At 47.5% G+C, this 14,236-nt stretch overlaps 1 protein-coding gene across 1 annotated transcript; it reads right to left on the bottom strand.

Annotated features, from left to right (window-relative positions):
• Positions 1–9,873: 9,873 nt before the first annotated feature.
• LOC120641906 lies at positions 9,874–10,466 on the bottom strand. Its single transcript, XM_039918219.1, has one exon. The coding sequence runs from the start codon at positions 10,341–10,343 to the stop codon at positions 10,086–10,088; it is 258 nt and encodes an 85-aa protein (XP_039774153.1). The 5' UTR covers positions 10,344–10,466; the 3' UTR covers positions 9,874–10,085.
• Positions 10,467–14,236: the final 3,770 nt, after the last annotated feature.

Genomic DNA, 14,236 nt, shown 5'->3' on the forward strand with positions numbered 1-14,236 from the left:
GACGTGGACACCACATGACTGTGGGACCCATTTGTCAGCCATCCTCTCTCCTCTCTCTTCTTTTTCCTCCCTTTTTCTTTCTCTCCTCTCTCCGGCGAGTGCCTGGACGGCCGGGAGGTTCCCGAGCCGCCGCTGCTCCCCCAGCCGCACCCCTGCCCCGGCGGCCTGTATCTCACAGTCATCAACCAAACGTTCACGGAAACAATCAAACATAAACTAGGTGTTAGATATCTAGGCAATTTTCGGTATATTTTAATTCCAAAATTAAATGTATAAACTAACAATATTTCTATGACTTTAAGGAGTAAAATAAAACATGTGAACATGTTTATACTTATCACACATATAAGCATAAACAATATAAATAACCAAAGTTTCAGGGAGTACCCTGAAGCGGGGCCGTTGCCGGAGGCATTGGCTGCGCTGTTACCAACTGGAGTAGACATCTACTCGGTTGGCCTCAGTCGAAGTAGTCGAACTAAATCGGTGCAGGAAGAAGTTCGCAGTGCAGTCCCGCGGACGGTCACCAAGATGTAGTCGACGTAGTCGTTCGGCCACCAGAATGTAGTCGACGTAGTCGTTCGGCTCGTCCACCAGGAAGTAGTCGTACAATCGGGCAAAGCCTTAGTATTTTTGAGCAGTCACGCTAAAGCGTTACCCAAAAACCTGATTGCCCGCCTATCCCGTGCAGGATCTCAAGGCGAGCAAGGTTTCGGAGGCCTGCTCACGCTAATTCTGTGCGCGCAGAAATTAGCGTTGGGGAACTCAGTTGTTGCAACTGGAGAGGGAGAAGAGAGGAGCCGAGTTGCCTCAGTGCTCTGGTGCAGAATGGATGAGGGGAATGGCACTCCTTATATAGTGACTCAGGTGCTCAGGATCGTTGAACCTGGACACCATCAACGCCACGCCGCACCGCACCGCACCGCACTGCACCTGCACGTCACGTCACGTCCGGCCGCGCACGCGCACGCGCACCGCACCGCCCGCCCGGCCGGCCGCGCCGCGCCGCGCCGCGCCTCGTCTCGGCCTCGGCCTCGGCCTCGGGCACGGCCACGGCCACGGCCACGGCCCGGCCCGGCCCGGCCCGGCGAGGCGAGCGAGTGCGCGCGCGTGTGGTTCACCGTCCTCCTCTTACCGGCTTCACAAGTGGTGTACACGAAGTCCACCTTTTAAGTCGGTTGAGATCCTCCTCAATTCCCGGTACGGAATTAAGCATTGATTCCCTAGCATTAATAGTGGGCTTTAAATTCTTTTAATGTTTTAGAATGAATGGGCCAAGCCCATTACTCCAACAATCCCCACCAAGAAATTCAAGCCACACTAGAAATACCCTCATTCCCTCATTGATATACCAGTATTCGACAGAGACTGTTAAGTTAAACTTCCATCTAGGACAAAGGCTACACTTATTCACAACTGTGCAATGGACTATGCCTTGAATTGCCAGTTTTGTGCAAACAAGTTTGACCAGAGCCCGACATTGGTACTAGGCTGCATAAGCATCCCCGCGGTTTGGAGCTTATAAGTCATACTCCAGGCCCTTCATGAGTTTCTAGAGAATACCCAATTCTCATAGACCATGACCAGTGGTCAAACTCATATAGGTGTGTTCCTTTCAGATGTTCTGTAGGACAACATCTTTGTTTCAAGAAAACAACTCATTTGTTTAAAAGAAACCACCTGGCACACATTAAGGTATAGACCAACCTGCCATACAGATTAGAAGAGAAATGCACCTTATACACGGAATGAGCCCTTTTCACAAAGGTTCTCTTCTCACAGTCAGACTTCAGTTTGTTTCACCATCCTAATTCACGGGATCTCCGATCACATAGGACAGGTTTCCACTATAGAATGACTCACGTGGGTCTCAAGCCCAATTCCATAAATGCATTGTCTATCACATTTCGTGAAAGACCCTTTGTAAACTGATCTGCCAGATTTTTAGCCGTCTGAACATAGTCCAGGGCTATAACTCCGGAGTTTCTCAATTTTCTGACAGATTTCAACCGCCTTTTCACATGTCTAGATGACTTCATGTTATCCTTAGAACTATTCACCTTGACAATTACCGTTTGATTGTCACAGTTCATTAGGATTGCCGGTAACGGTTTTTCAACTATCGGCAAGTCCATAATGAGCTCACGAAGCCACTCAGCCTCAACAGTGGCGGTATCTAATGCTGTGAGTTCTGCTTCCATAGTTGACCTCGTTAAGATGGTCTGCTTGCAAGACTTCCAGGAAACAGCTCCACCACCAAGTGTAAACACATATCCACTTGTGGCCTTTATCTCATCAGCATCAGAAATCCAATTTGAATCACTATACCCTTCTAGTACCCATTGGGTACCCGGTGTAGTGAATTCCATAGTTCATTGTCCCCTTCAGATAGCGCATTACTCTTTCAAGAGCCTTCCAATAATCATCTCCCGGGTTTGAAACAAACCGGCTCAGTTTGCTTACAGCAAACGAGATGTCAGGTCTTGTAGCGCTCGCTAAATACATTAATGAACCAATGATCTGAGAATATCTCAGCTGATCTCGCATTATCCTTTTGTTCTTTCTAAGAATTAAACTGGCATCATATGGTGTTGAGACATGTTTATAGTCGCTATAACCAAAGCGACTTAACACCTTCTCCACATAGTGAGACTGTGTAAGAATCACCCCACCATTGATCTCTTTTACCAGTTTTATATTAAGGATAACATCAGCTTCTCCCAGATCCTTCATCTCAAAATTTTGAGATAAAAACTCTTTGACTTCCTTAATCACATTAAGGCTAGTGCCAAAGATCAGTATGTCATCCACATACAAGCACAAAATCACTCCTTCAGCCCCACCATAGCGATAGTACACACATCTGTCAGCTTCGTTCACAACAAAGCCTGCAGAGGTCAAAGTTCTATCAAACTTTTCATGCCACTGCTTAGGCGCTTGCTTGAGACCATATAAAGATTTTAACAACTTACAAACCATTCCTTCTTGACCCTTTGATACAAACCCATCCGGCTGATCCATATAGATCTCCTCTTCTAACTCTCCATTGAGGAAAGCCGTCTTAACGTCCATCTGATGAACGAGAAGACCATAAGAGGCTGCCAGGGAAAGTAACACCCGAATTGTGGTCAATCGGGCAACTGGTGAATAAGTGTCAAAGAAATCTTCTCATTCTTTTTGGGTATAACCCTTGGCCACAAGCCTAGCCTTGTACTTTTCAATAGTACCATCTGGCCTAAGCTTTTTCTTGAACACCCACTTGCATCCAACCGGTTTACATCCATAAGGACGTTCAACGACCTCCCAGGTTCCATTAGACATAATAAAATCCATCTCACTCCTTACTGCTTCCTTCCAATAGTCAGCATCAGGAGATGAATATGCCTCTTCAATAGTTCTGGGTGTATCATCTATGAGGTATACAATGAAATCATCACCAAAAGACTTTACAGTCCTTTGTCTCTTGCTCTTTCTCGGAGCATCATTGTTATTCTCCTCAGGATTTTCTACAAGTATATGTTCATTGTGTTCTATCGGCTCAGCAGAGCCATCATCCTCGATGAACTCTTGTCTAGATGAACTTGTTTCATCTCTCATGGGAAAAATGTTTTCAAAAAATGTAGCATCTCTGAACTCCATTATAGTACCAACATGCATGTCAGGTACTCCAGATTTCACTATTAAAAATCTATATCCAACGCTGTGAATAGCATAACCTAGAAAGATACAATCCACAGTTTTAGGTCCAAGCTTACGTTTCTTGGTTATTGGCACACTCATTTTTGCCAAACAACCCCATGTACGTAAGTATGACAGTGTTGGCCTTTTCTTCTCCCATTCCTCGAATGGAGTTATCTCTTTATTCTTTGTAGGAACACGATTTAGGACATGACATGCAGTCAATATAGCCTCACCCCACCATTCCTTGGAAAGCCCTGCTGTATCTAACATGGCGTTAACCAAATCCGTTAGAGTGCGGTTCTTTCTTTCGGCAACCCCATTTGACTGAGGTGAATAGGGAGGCGTCCTCTCATGAATAATACCATGTTCCTCGCAGAATAAAGTAAATAAATTTGAGAAATACTCGCCACCACGATCTGACCTAACTCTTTTGATCTTTCTCTCAAGTTGGTTTTTTACTTCAGCTTTATAGATTTTAAAGTAGTATAAAGCTTCATCTTTTGACTTCAACAAATAGATGTAACAAAATCTAGTACTATCATCAATCAAAGTCATGAAATATTTTTTACCACCTTTTGTCAACACTCCATTCATTTCGCACAAATCGGAATGAATTAATTCTAAGGGTGCCAAGCTCCTTGCCTCCGCGGTCTTATGAGGCTTACGAGTTTGTTTTGATTCAACACATACATGACACTTAGAATTTTTGACAAAAGTGAACTTTGGAATTAAGCTCAAATTAGCTAAGCGCATCATACAACCAAAATTAACGTGACAAAGCCTCGAATGCCAAACATTTGTTTCATCAACGTTAATAACATTGTATGCAATTTTATTACAAACATCTGACAAAGAAAGACGGAACAAGCCTCCGCTTTCATAACCTTTTCCAACAAAAGTACCAAACTTAGACAAGATACATTTATTGGACTCAAAGACTAATTTGAAACCATCTCTACACAGTAGAGAGCCGCTGACTAAATTCTTCTTGATGGTGGGGACATGCTGTACGTTCTTCAGCTGCACGGTCTTCCCCGAAGTAAACTTCAGATTTACCGTACCAACACCAAGAACACGCGCATGTGATCCGTTCCCCATCAGCAAGGAGGAAGTCCCGCCGGTCTGGTAAGAAGAGAACAAAGAAGCATCAGCACAAACATGAATATTAGCACCAGTGTCAACCCACCACTCGGGTGAACCAAAGACTGAAAGAACAGTAGGTAATAAATTACCGTACCCCGATGTTCCTCTAGGCTCGCTAATAACCATGTTGGCGGAGTCGTTGCCTTTGCGGTTCGGACACTTTGCAGCAAAGTGATCCGTACTAGCGCACACATAGCAAGCTCCCGTCTTCTTCTTCTTCTTAAAAGTGGTTGTCTTCTTAGTCTTTGGTTGGTTCTGCGGTGGCTTTTTCTTGTTCTTGTGGGAGTTGTTCTTCTGAACAAGATTGGCACTTGAAGCACCAACAACTCCTTTCCCACGTATGTCCTTTGCTCTCGCCTTCTCCTCAACATCAAGAGTCCCTATGAGTCCATCTATTGTGAACTCCTGTCTCTTGTGTTTTAGAGAAGTAGCAAAGTCCCTCCAAGAAGGTGGCAGCTTAGAGATTATACCTCCAGCCACAAACTTATTGGGTAACACACATGGGGACTCTTTGCTGCAATTTTTGAGATCTTTTGCCAGAGTATGTATTTCATGAGCCTGTTCCACTACAGAACGGTCTTCGACCATCCTGTACTCAAGGAACTGCTCCATGATATACAACTCACTCCCGGCGTCAGATACTCCATATTGAGCCTCAAGAGCATCCCACAATGCTTTGCCAGTTGGCAGCCGGATATAAGAATCCACCAGGTTATCACTGAGAACACTAATGATCAAGCCTCGAAAGAGGATATCAGCCTCATCGAACGCACTCCCTTCCTCTGGAGAGAATTGTTCAGGCTTACCCTCTTTCACATGGATCACTCTCGATAGTGTTAACCACAGTATAAGCCGCTCTTGCCAACGTTTGTAATTTGAACCATCAAAAGGTGATGGTTTGATTGATGCAGCAAAGCTAGATATCGAAAGCCTATTAACACAATCAGGTTTTTGGATTGTTAGATATCTAGGCAATTTTCGGTATATTTTAATTCCAAAATTAAATGTATAAACTAACAATATTTCTATGACTTTAAGGAGTAAAATAAAACATGTGAACATGTTTATACTTATCACACATATAAGCATAAACAATATAAATAACCAAAGTTTCAGGGAGTACCCTGAAGCGGGGCCGTTGCCGGAGGCATTGGCTGCGCTGTTACCAACTGGAGTAGACATCTACTCGGTTGGCCTCAGTCGAAGTAGTCGAACTAAATCGGTGCAGGAAGAAGTTCGCAGTGCAGTCCCGCGGACGGTCACTAAGATGTAGTCGACGTAGTCGTTCGGCCACCAGAATGTAGTCGACGTAGTCGTTCGGCTCGTCCACCAGGAAGTAGTCGTACAATCGGGCAAAGCCTTAGTATTTTTTAGCAGTCACGCTAAAGCGTTACCCAAAAACCTGATTGCCCGCCTATCCTGTGCAGGATCTCAAGGCGAGCAAGGTTTCGGAGGCCTGCTCACGCTAATTCTGTGCGCGCAGAAATTAGCGTTGGGGAACTCAGTTGTTGCAACTGGAGAGGGAGAAGAGAGGAGCCGAGTTGCCTCAGTGCTCTGGTGCAGAATGGATGAGGGGAATGGCTCTCCTTATATAGTGACTCAGGTGCTCAGGATCGTTGAACCTGGACACCATCAGAGTCATTTAGGTCTTGACTTATATAATGCCAAGCCTGGTAACAAACCGGGAAACAAACTAACAACTAATCCTAACAGATCACGCCTCCTTGACTCCTGATTTGTTACGCCTCTTGAACTGAAGTCCGACCATGACATCTCTCCCCCCTGGACAAACAGCTCGTCCCCGAGCTGAAACTTGGGAAACAGCTGCTGAAATTCTTCCAAAGAAACCCAAGATGTCTCGGATGCTGGTGCGCCCTTCCATCGCACCAGAAGTTCACAATTACCTCGAGCAAGTCGGCTCCGAAGAACTTCTTCAGGTTCCACTAACACACGGCCATGACGCACAGGAGGCAACGGTTGCACCTGTGTTGGGGGCTCACCATGGAAAGGCTTGAGAAGACCCACATGAAACACATCATGAATACGCGCCCCGGCAGGCAGGCGCAACTTGTAAGCCACATCACCAATCTGCTCCAGAACTTGGAAAGGACCAAAAAATCGAGGACCCAACTTCCCACGGCCACGAACATCAAGTGACGCCGCTGGTCTGTGCAACAAACGAAGCCACACCCACTGTCCTGGAGCATAGTGCACTGGTCGATGACGGCGATCATACACAACTTTGTAGTGTTGCTGTGCTTGCTCCAACCGATCTCTAACTTCGGCTAAAAACTCATCACGGTCCAGCATGGCCTTTTCCACTGCTGGCAGCCGCGCGTCACCATGGTCATAAGACCGAAGAGAGGAGGTGGGCGACCATAAACCACCTCAAACGGAGAAGTCTTCAGCGATTGTTGATAGGAAGAATTATAACAAAATTCTGCCCAAGAAAGCCAGTCTAACCAATTGCGTGGGCGATCTCCTGTAAGGCACCGCAAATACATGGTGATGATCTTGTTTGTTACTTCCGACTGGCCGTCCGATTGAGGATGGAACGCTGAGGTGAACTGAAGCTTGACACCGGCCAGACGAAACAACTCACGCCAAAAAGAGCTTGTAAATACCGGATCTCTATCACTGACTATTGTCGCCGGTATGCCATGCAGTCGCACAACCTCAGCAAAGAAAGCACGAGCCACCGAAACTGCCGTGTATGGATGAGATAAGGCGACGAAGTGAGCTGCCTTGGAGAAACGATCCACCACTGTCATGATGACTGATTTCCCATTCACTTTGGGCAAAGCCTCAATGAAATCCATAGCAAGATCAGACCAGATCGATGAAGGAACCTCCAATGGTTGCAGCAAGCCTCCTGGTTGCAAGTGTTCAGTCTTGTTGCGCTGACAAACTGAGCAAGCACGGACGAAACCCTGAACAACCCGCCGATCATTCGGCACATGGAAGTCAGCACGCAGGTGATGTAACGACTTCTGAACCCCTTCATGTCCGGCATTATGGACAGACTCCAGAATTGTAGGCAGAAGCCCCGAGGACGGTGCAATGAAAATCCGACCTCTGAACAATATCAAGCCGTCCTTCACCGACCATTGTTCTGGCTTAGCTCCACCTCTAATGGCATCACGCAGCTGGGACAGGTCTGAATCTCCATTGATCTCCCGACGAACTGCCTGAAACAAGCTAAACGTGGGCAACGACAGGGCGGCCAGTTCACCGGAGTGCTCACCCCTGCGAGATAGAGCGTCAGCGACGACGTTCAAGGAGCCCGGCTTGTACTCCACAACAAAATCGAACCCCAGAAGCTTGCTTGCCCATTGATGTTGCGGAATAGTTGTCAAGCGTTGATCCAAGAGGAAACGCAGGCTGTGATGATCAGTACGCACGATGAAGCGGCGACCCCAGAGATACGGTCGCCAGTGCCGAACGGCTTGGACCAAGCCAATCAGTTCTCGCTCATACGCCGCTAGCTTGGTGTGGCGAGGAGCGATCGACTTGCTGAAGAACGCGACTGGCCCGCCGCCTTGATGGAGAACAGCGCCGAAGCCAGAGCCCGACGCATCACACTCGACGACGAAGTCGCGGTCGAACGCCGGAAGCTGTAGGACAGGCGCCTCCGTCAGGGCGCGTTGTAGCGTCCGAAATGCTTGTTCCGCATTGGGATTCCAGAAGAACCCTTCCTTCTTGAGCAGCGCGGTAAGAGGCGCGGCGATGGCGCCATAATTGCGGATGAATCGGCGATAGTAGCCCGCCAAGCCGAGGAAGCCACGGACAGCGCGTGCCGATGAAGGAAGTGGCCACGAGAGGACGGCCTCCACCTTTTGCTTGTCAACCTCGACGCCGCGCTCCGATATCACATGGCCCAGATATGCCACGGACGGGCGGCCAAATTCGCACTTGGACTTCTTAAGAAAGAGCTGATGGTCCTGCAACGTGCGAAGCACCGTGCGAACGTGGCGGAGATGTTCTGACCACGATGAGCTGTAAATTAATATATCATCAAAGAAGACAAGCACGAACTGGCAAAGATACGGTAGGAGGATGTCGTTCATCATGGCTTGAAACGTCGCCGGAGCATTAGTGAGCCCGAACGACATCACTAGAAACTCGAACAGGCCCTGATGTGTCCTGAACGCCGTCTTCTCAACGTCGTCCGGGTGCATGAGTACCTGATGGTACCCCGAGCGCATGTCCAACTTGGTGAAGAACTTGGCTCCGCGCAGCTCGTCCAGCAGCTCCTCCACCACGGGAATAGGGAACTTGTCCTTGACGGTGGGGAATAGGGAACTTGTCCTTGACGGTGGCGTCGTTGAGCGCCCGGTAGTCAATGCAGAAGCGCCACGTGCCATCGCGCTTGCGGATCAGTAGCGCCGGGGATGAGAAGGCGTGCAGGTGCACACGCGCACCGCCCGGCCGGCCGGCCGCGCCGCGCCTCGTCTCGGCCTCAGCCACGGCCACGGCCGGGCCACCTGCACCTGCACGCGCACCGCCCGGCCGGCCGGCCGCGCCTCGTCTCGTCTCGGCCACAGCCCGGCCCGGCCCGGCGATCGAGCGCGCGGGCGTGTGGTTCACCGTCCTCCTCTTACCGGCTTCACAAGTGGTGTACACGAAGTCCACCTTTTAAGTCGGTTGAGATCCTCCTCAATTCCCGGTACGGAATTAAGCATTGATTCCCTAGCATTAATAGTGGGCTTTAAATTCTTTTAATGTTTTAGAATGAATGGGCCAAGCCCATTACTCCAACACTAGGTTGATTACTGCATACTAGAAACTGGCAAACCAGAATGGAGGCCGTTCTGTTGCTTTGCTTCGCCACAAAAATAGGTACGGGCTTCCCCTAAAAACTGGGAGATCATGTCTGAATTATACGGAGTACAATTTTGGTTAGCTAGCGTGGGCCAGGTAATGAGTAGTACATGGCCGATACAGATGCAGACTGGCCTGTACCTGTTACCAATCGTCTTACATTTGCCTTGAGCCCATGAGCGATTTGTTCTACATTCGCACACCAAAGCATGGAACCACACGAAAGTCTTTGTTGTGACCAAAGCACATCGAACCACACGAAAGTCTTTGTTGTGTGAGCGCAAAGAGATCATACAGTAGCAGAAGTGGCAGAACTTTTCATCATCATCGTCGTCGTGTATTTACAATCAGGAGGCTAGGAGCAACCGGCCAGGCCTGAAGGCAAAGCTCGCTTAGTCGCTTGCTCTAAGCTGAAACAGAGCTAGACAACCTAATCACGCCTAATTAGGACCCCAGCAGCTGAGGAACATGACTGTCCTCATGCCCTCCTCGGCCTTGTCCGCCCGCCGCCTCTCCGCCGCCGCCGCAGCCGGGGCCAGCTTCTTGGCCTGCGCGAAGCTAGGAGCGCTGGCCTTGGCGGCCCGGTGGACGGATCGCAGCGCGTAGTTCCAGCGGCAGAGGCCCACCTGGTCCTTGAGCGCCTCCACGGCGCCCACGCTCATCGCCACCATCAACGACGCCTTCGCCGCACCCGCCATGTCCTTCTTCCTCGGAGGTCGGAGCTTATTAGCTGCCTGTCTCGAGAGATAGCTCGCTGTCGCTGGTCGCTGCAGTGAGGTTGTGTGAATTGTGATGCTGAGACTTGAGAGACGATCGGGTGAGGGTGGGTGGGTTAATATACTTGGGGGAGCGCCGGCGAAACAGGCGGCGGCGGGCGCTGGTTTCCCAGCATACCGGGGGCTCCCCTCCTCGGCGCCTCTGCTTGTCCGTTTGCGCGCCCATACCGCTTCGTCGGCGCCGGCCCAGTGGCTCCACCCTCTCGACGCGTTTTTTATATTTTTATATTTTTGGAAAATATTTTTTACAAAAATATATTTTCAATATCACAATTTACAGTTTTGTACCCCTACTGCCCGGCAGGGGGCGGTAGGGACTTATATGTAAATTAAAAAAAAATTTATTTGCGCGGAAGCCTTTGGCAGGAGCCTGCCGCCCGGCAGCGGCAGGCCCCCCTGCCGCCACTCCACTGGGCGGCAGGGGGCCTGCCGCCCGGCAGGCTCCCACATACTGTATAAAAGGTTTCTCTCCCCCTCTCCTCCTCATTTGCTTCCCACGACATCCAGAGAGCGGGAGGGAGAGAGGAGGGGTGAGGGAGGGAGTTGTAACGGCGAAGCCTTGCCGGATTTTGGATCCTAACCGCAGGTAATAAATATTTCTCAACTTTCTCGATCTAAATTTTTTATATGTTTAATTCTATAATTAGTGTATGCAGCAGTAATGATATTTTAGCGATTTAGGTAATGTTTTTAATATAATTTAGGTAGAATTAAGATTAGTTTTTAGAAAAACCAATTAGGTTTACCAACAAATTTTGTGGTATTGATTAGTTGTTTAATACGAGAAAAAATTTCGAGAAATAGTCAGAAATTGTAGAAAATGTAAGAAAAGTATATGAAACATTCAAATAAATGGTAGAAAATGCAGAAAAATTTAGAAATTGTTAGAAAAATATATTTATAAAAATATATTGTAAAAAATTGTAGGAAATGCACGAAAATGTTAGAAAAGTTTATGAAAATTTAAGATAAATTGTAGAAAAATGCAGAAAGATTTAGAAAATGTTAGAAAAATATATTTATAAAAATATATTGTACAAAAATTGTAGGAAATGCAAGAAAATATTAGAAAAGTTTATGAAAATTTAAGATAAATTGTAGAAAAATGCAGAAAAATTGTAGAACATGCAGAAAACTTATATTTTTTTGTGTTAGGTATGGCCGAAGATACGCCAGCTCTACTTGATGGAGTCATAGACTCGTCGCACCGGTCCTTCTTTGCAGTGGTTTATTCCTGTTGACCCACGATGGGTGCCCATGTGATATGTCGTCGGATTATATTTTTAAGAATACGTTTGTTTCGTATACGTTTCGTACATAATGTACTTACCTTTGATCGTTCTATTTTTCAGGTTGAGTGAGGCTGGTCTTCTTACTATAGGTCGTCTTGCTGAGAGTGGTTCAGTACAGCTGGACAGGTCCCTACTGACGGCTCTGGTTGATAGATGGAGGCCTGAGACAAATACCTTCCACCTCCCTTGTGGGGAGATGACACCGACCCTACAGGACGTTGCGATGCTGCTGGGTCTTCCTATCAGTGGGGATGCCGTAGGGCCTCGTGTCGTCCCGCCTACGTGGTTGGACGATCTAGAAGAGCGTTTTGCAAATATTGACATCGCGATTGATGTAGAAGAGCACCCAAAAGCAACAGGCCCTGCCAAGGCATGGATCCTCCAGTCCCAGGTACATACCTTGTTTTGTTACGATTAATGTTAGAGTTATGCTTTTGACAAGTGCAGTTATGGTTTTATTTTATAATTGATCTCGTACTCATAAATGTTCATCTTTTCTATGTAGCCCGACAATTTGGCACATGATGCTGATGATGATAGCGTCACTCGATCCCTTGAGGCATACCTGTTGTGGTTGTTTGGATACATAATGTTCAACAACTCACACGGGGCCTATGTGGATAGGGTGCTTGTGCCTTACGCACTGGAGATCGCAGAGGCAGCTGTGGAGGAAATGCCTCAATACAGTTGGGGTGCAGCGGTACTTGCAGCCACGTATCGTGGCCTCTGCAAGGCATCGGTGCAAAATAAGCACAATGCAATTCTTACAGGATGTCCAATTCTGCTACAGCTTTGGTCGTACGAGAGGATAGCAATTGGTCGCCCGCTTGTCGACCACTCACCGTATGAGCTGGATATGTACGGTGACACCGAGGACGATAGGCCCACCATGGGGACTCTCTGGTACACTCGTCAGGTACGGAAATGACTGCTACTCGTACTATTCTGTTGGCAATTCTGTTGCTTTGTTTTACCCTCTTTGTATTTCTTATTTGTACATATTATTATTAATTTTGTGCAGAAGAGGTGGGCCCACGTACAGTCTCGTCGGGCCTATCCTGAATTTGTGGCTGAGTTTGATCGGTTGACACCTGAAGACGTCGTGTGGGAGCCCTACTCCGAGTTGGCTATAAACACTCGTGCACCGATCGGGATATCTTCGGTTTGCTTTCAGGACCAGGCCTTTTGGATGACAACTACAGCGTTGGTGTACGACGTTTACATTGAGGCTCACTGCCCGGACAGAGTCAGGAGACAGTTCGGTCAAAGGCAGTTGTATCCTGTGCCGTCAGCATTGGATCGGGTCGACCGCCATGACCACAGGTAACAATTCATATACTATTTCAGTGACTATGCATTGTATAGTTAACTAATCATATTTGACTAAATTGTTTTCAATATTTAGTTTATCGAGGACTGGGCAACCCTTCTCCAACATGTGGGTGACAAGGGTGCAGCCTTGGGTCGATGGCTGGGACCAGGAAGAGTAGAACGTGGCGCTTGTGACCCCTGCACACACGGAGGCTTCGTACAGGGCGTACCTGAGCTGGTACCAACCTCAGACTCGTTGTCGCTTGATATATGCTGACATGCAACCACAGCCGCATGTTGCGACAGCACAGGATGGGTACGCACGACATAGGGATGAGGCATTATCTGGGGCGGTGAGTCAAAGTTATCATCGCTTTTCAAATACTTTGGATTACAGTGTTAATGCCTTTCTTTTTCTTGCTTGCAGTTTGAAATGTCCAGGTTGATGGACTTAGATGCCAGGGTGAATTTGATGAGGATTCGAGGGGATCTATGATGGATAGGAATGAGCAAGAGTCGGCCTGGACCCGAGTTTCACAAAGAGCCCATTCCATGCTTGAAGCCTTTGGTAGCCGGACATCGTACGATGACTCGTACGGTTCGTCTCAAGCCTCGACCTCGTTTTCTTGTGGTCCCACAGAGCAGCAGTCTTCCCAAGCACCTTATTGGTCTCAGCAGCATTATCCAGGTACGTGAGGATACTAACTAACTTCCTACTTTGAAGCCAACAATTAATTCTCAGTCCATACAGGTGATGCACACCCACCTTACCAACCTCACGGAGGGACTCAGTTTAGTACCATGGCACCAGCTGCAGGGATGTCATTTCAACCAACACAGGCACCACCACTACCTTTCGGTAGACATATAGTCAATATCTTAATTTCAATTAATTATGGTATGAAGTCTAATTCCTTTTGTATTTACATATAGGATCACAACAGTTATATGATGCTGGACCTTCTTCGTATTACCCTACGGCGACAACAGAAGGAACGCAAGGTAAATACCTAATCTGTAGCCCGAATTTATCATGTGCTTCTTATTTCTATGAATATTTTAAATAATTTGAACGGTTTACAGGATCGCACCACCAGCTTCCTGATATGGGTCATTCCTCGTATCCACCACCACCAGGTACGTATGATGAATATATACCAAAATATATGACTTATAAGACGATGATTAAGATATCTTAATTGCTACTGTATA

Source organism: Panicum virgatum, chromosome 7K, assembly GCF_016808335.1.
Source record: "Panicum virgatum strain AP13 chromosome 7K, P.virgatum_v5, whole genome shotgun sequence".
NCBI classification, from domain to species: domain Eukaryota; kingdom Viridiplantae; phylum Streptophyta; class Magnoliopsida; order Poales; family Poaceae; genus Panicum; species Panicum virgatum.

What these genes read in the sequence shown, in the direction of transcription:
- LOC120641906 (XM_039918219.1), bottom strand. Translation starts at nt 10,343, where the DNA reads ATGGCGGGTGCGGCGAAGGCGTCGTTGATGGTGGCGATGAGCGTGGGC.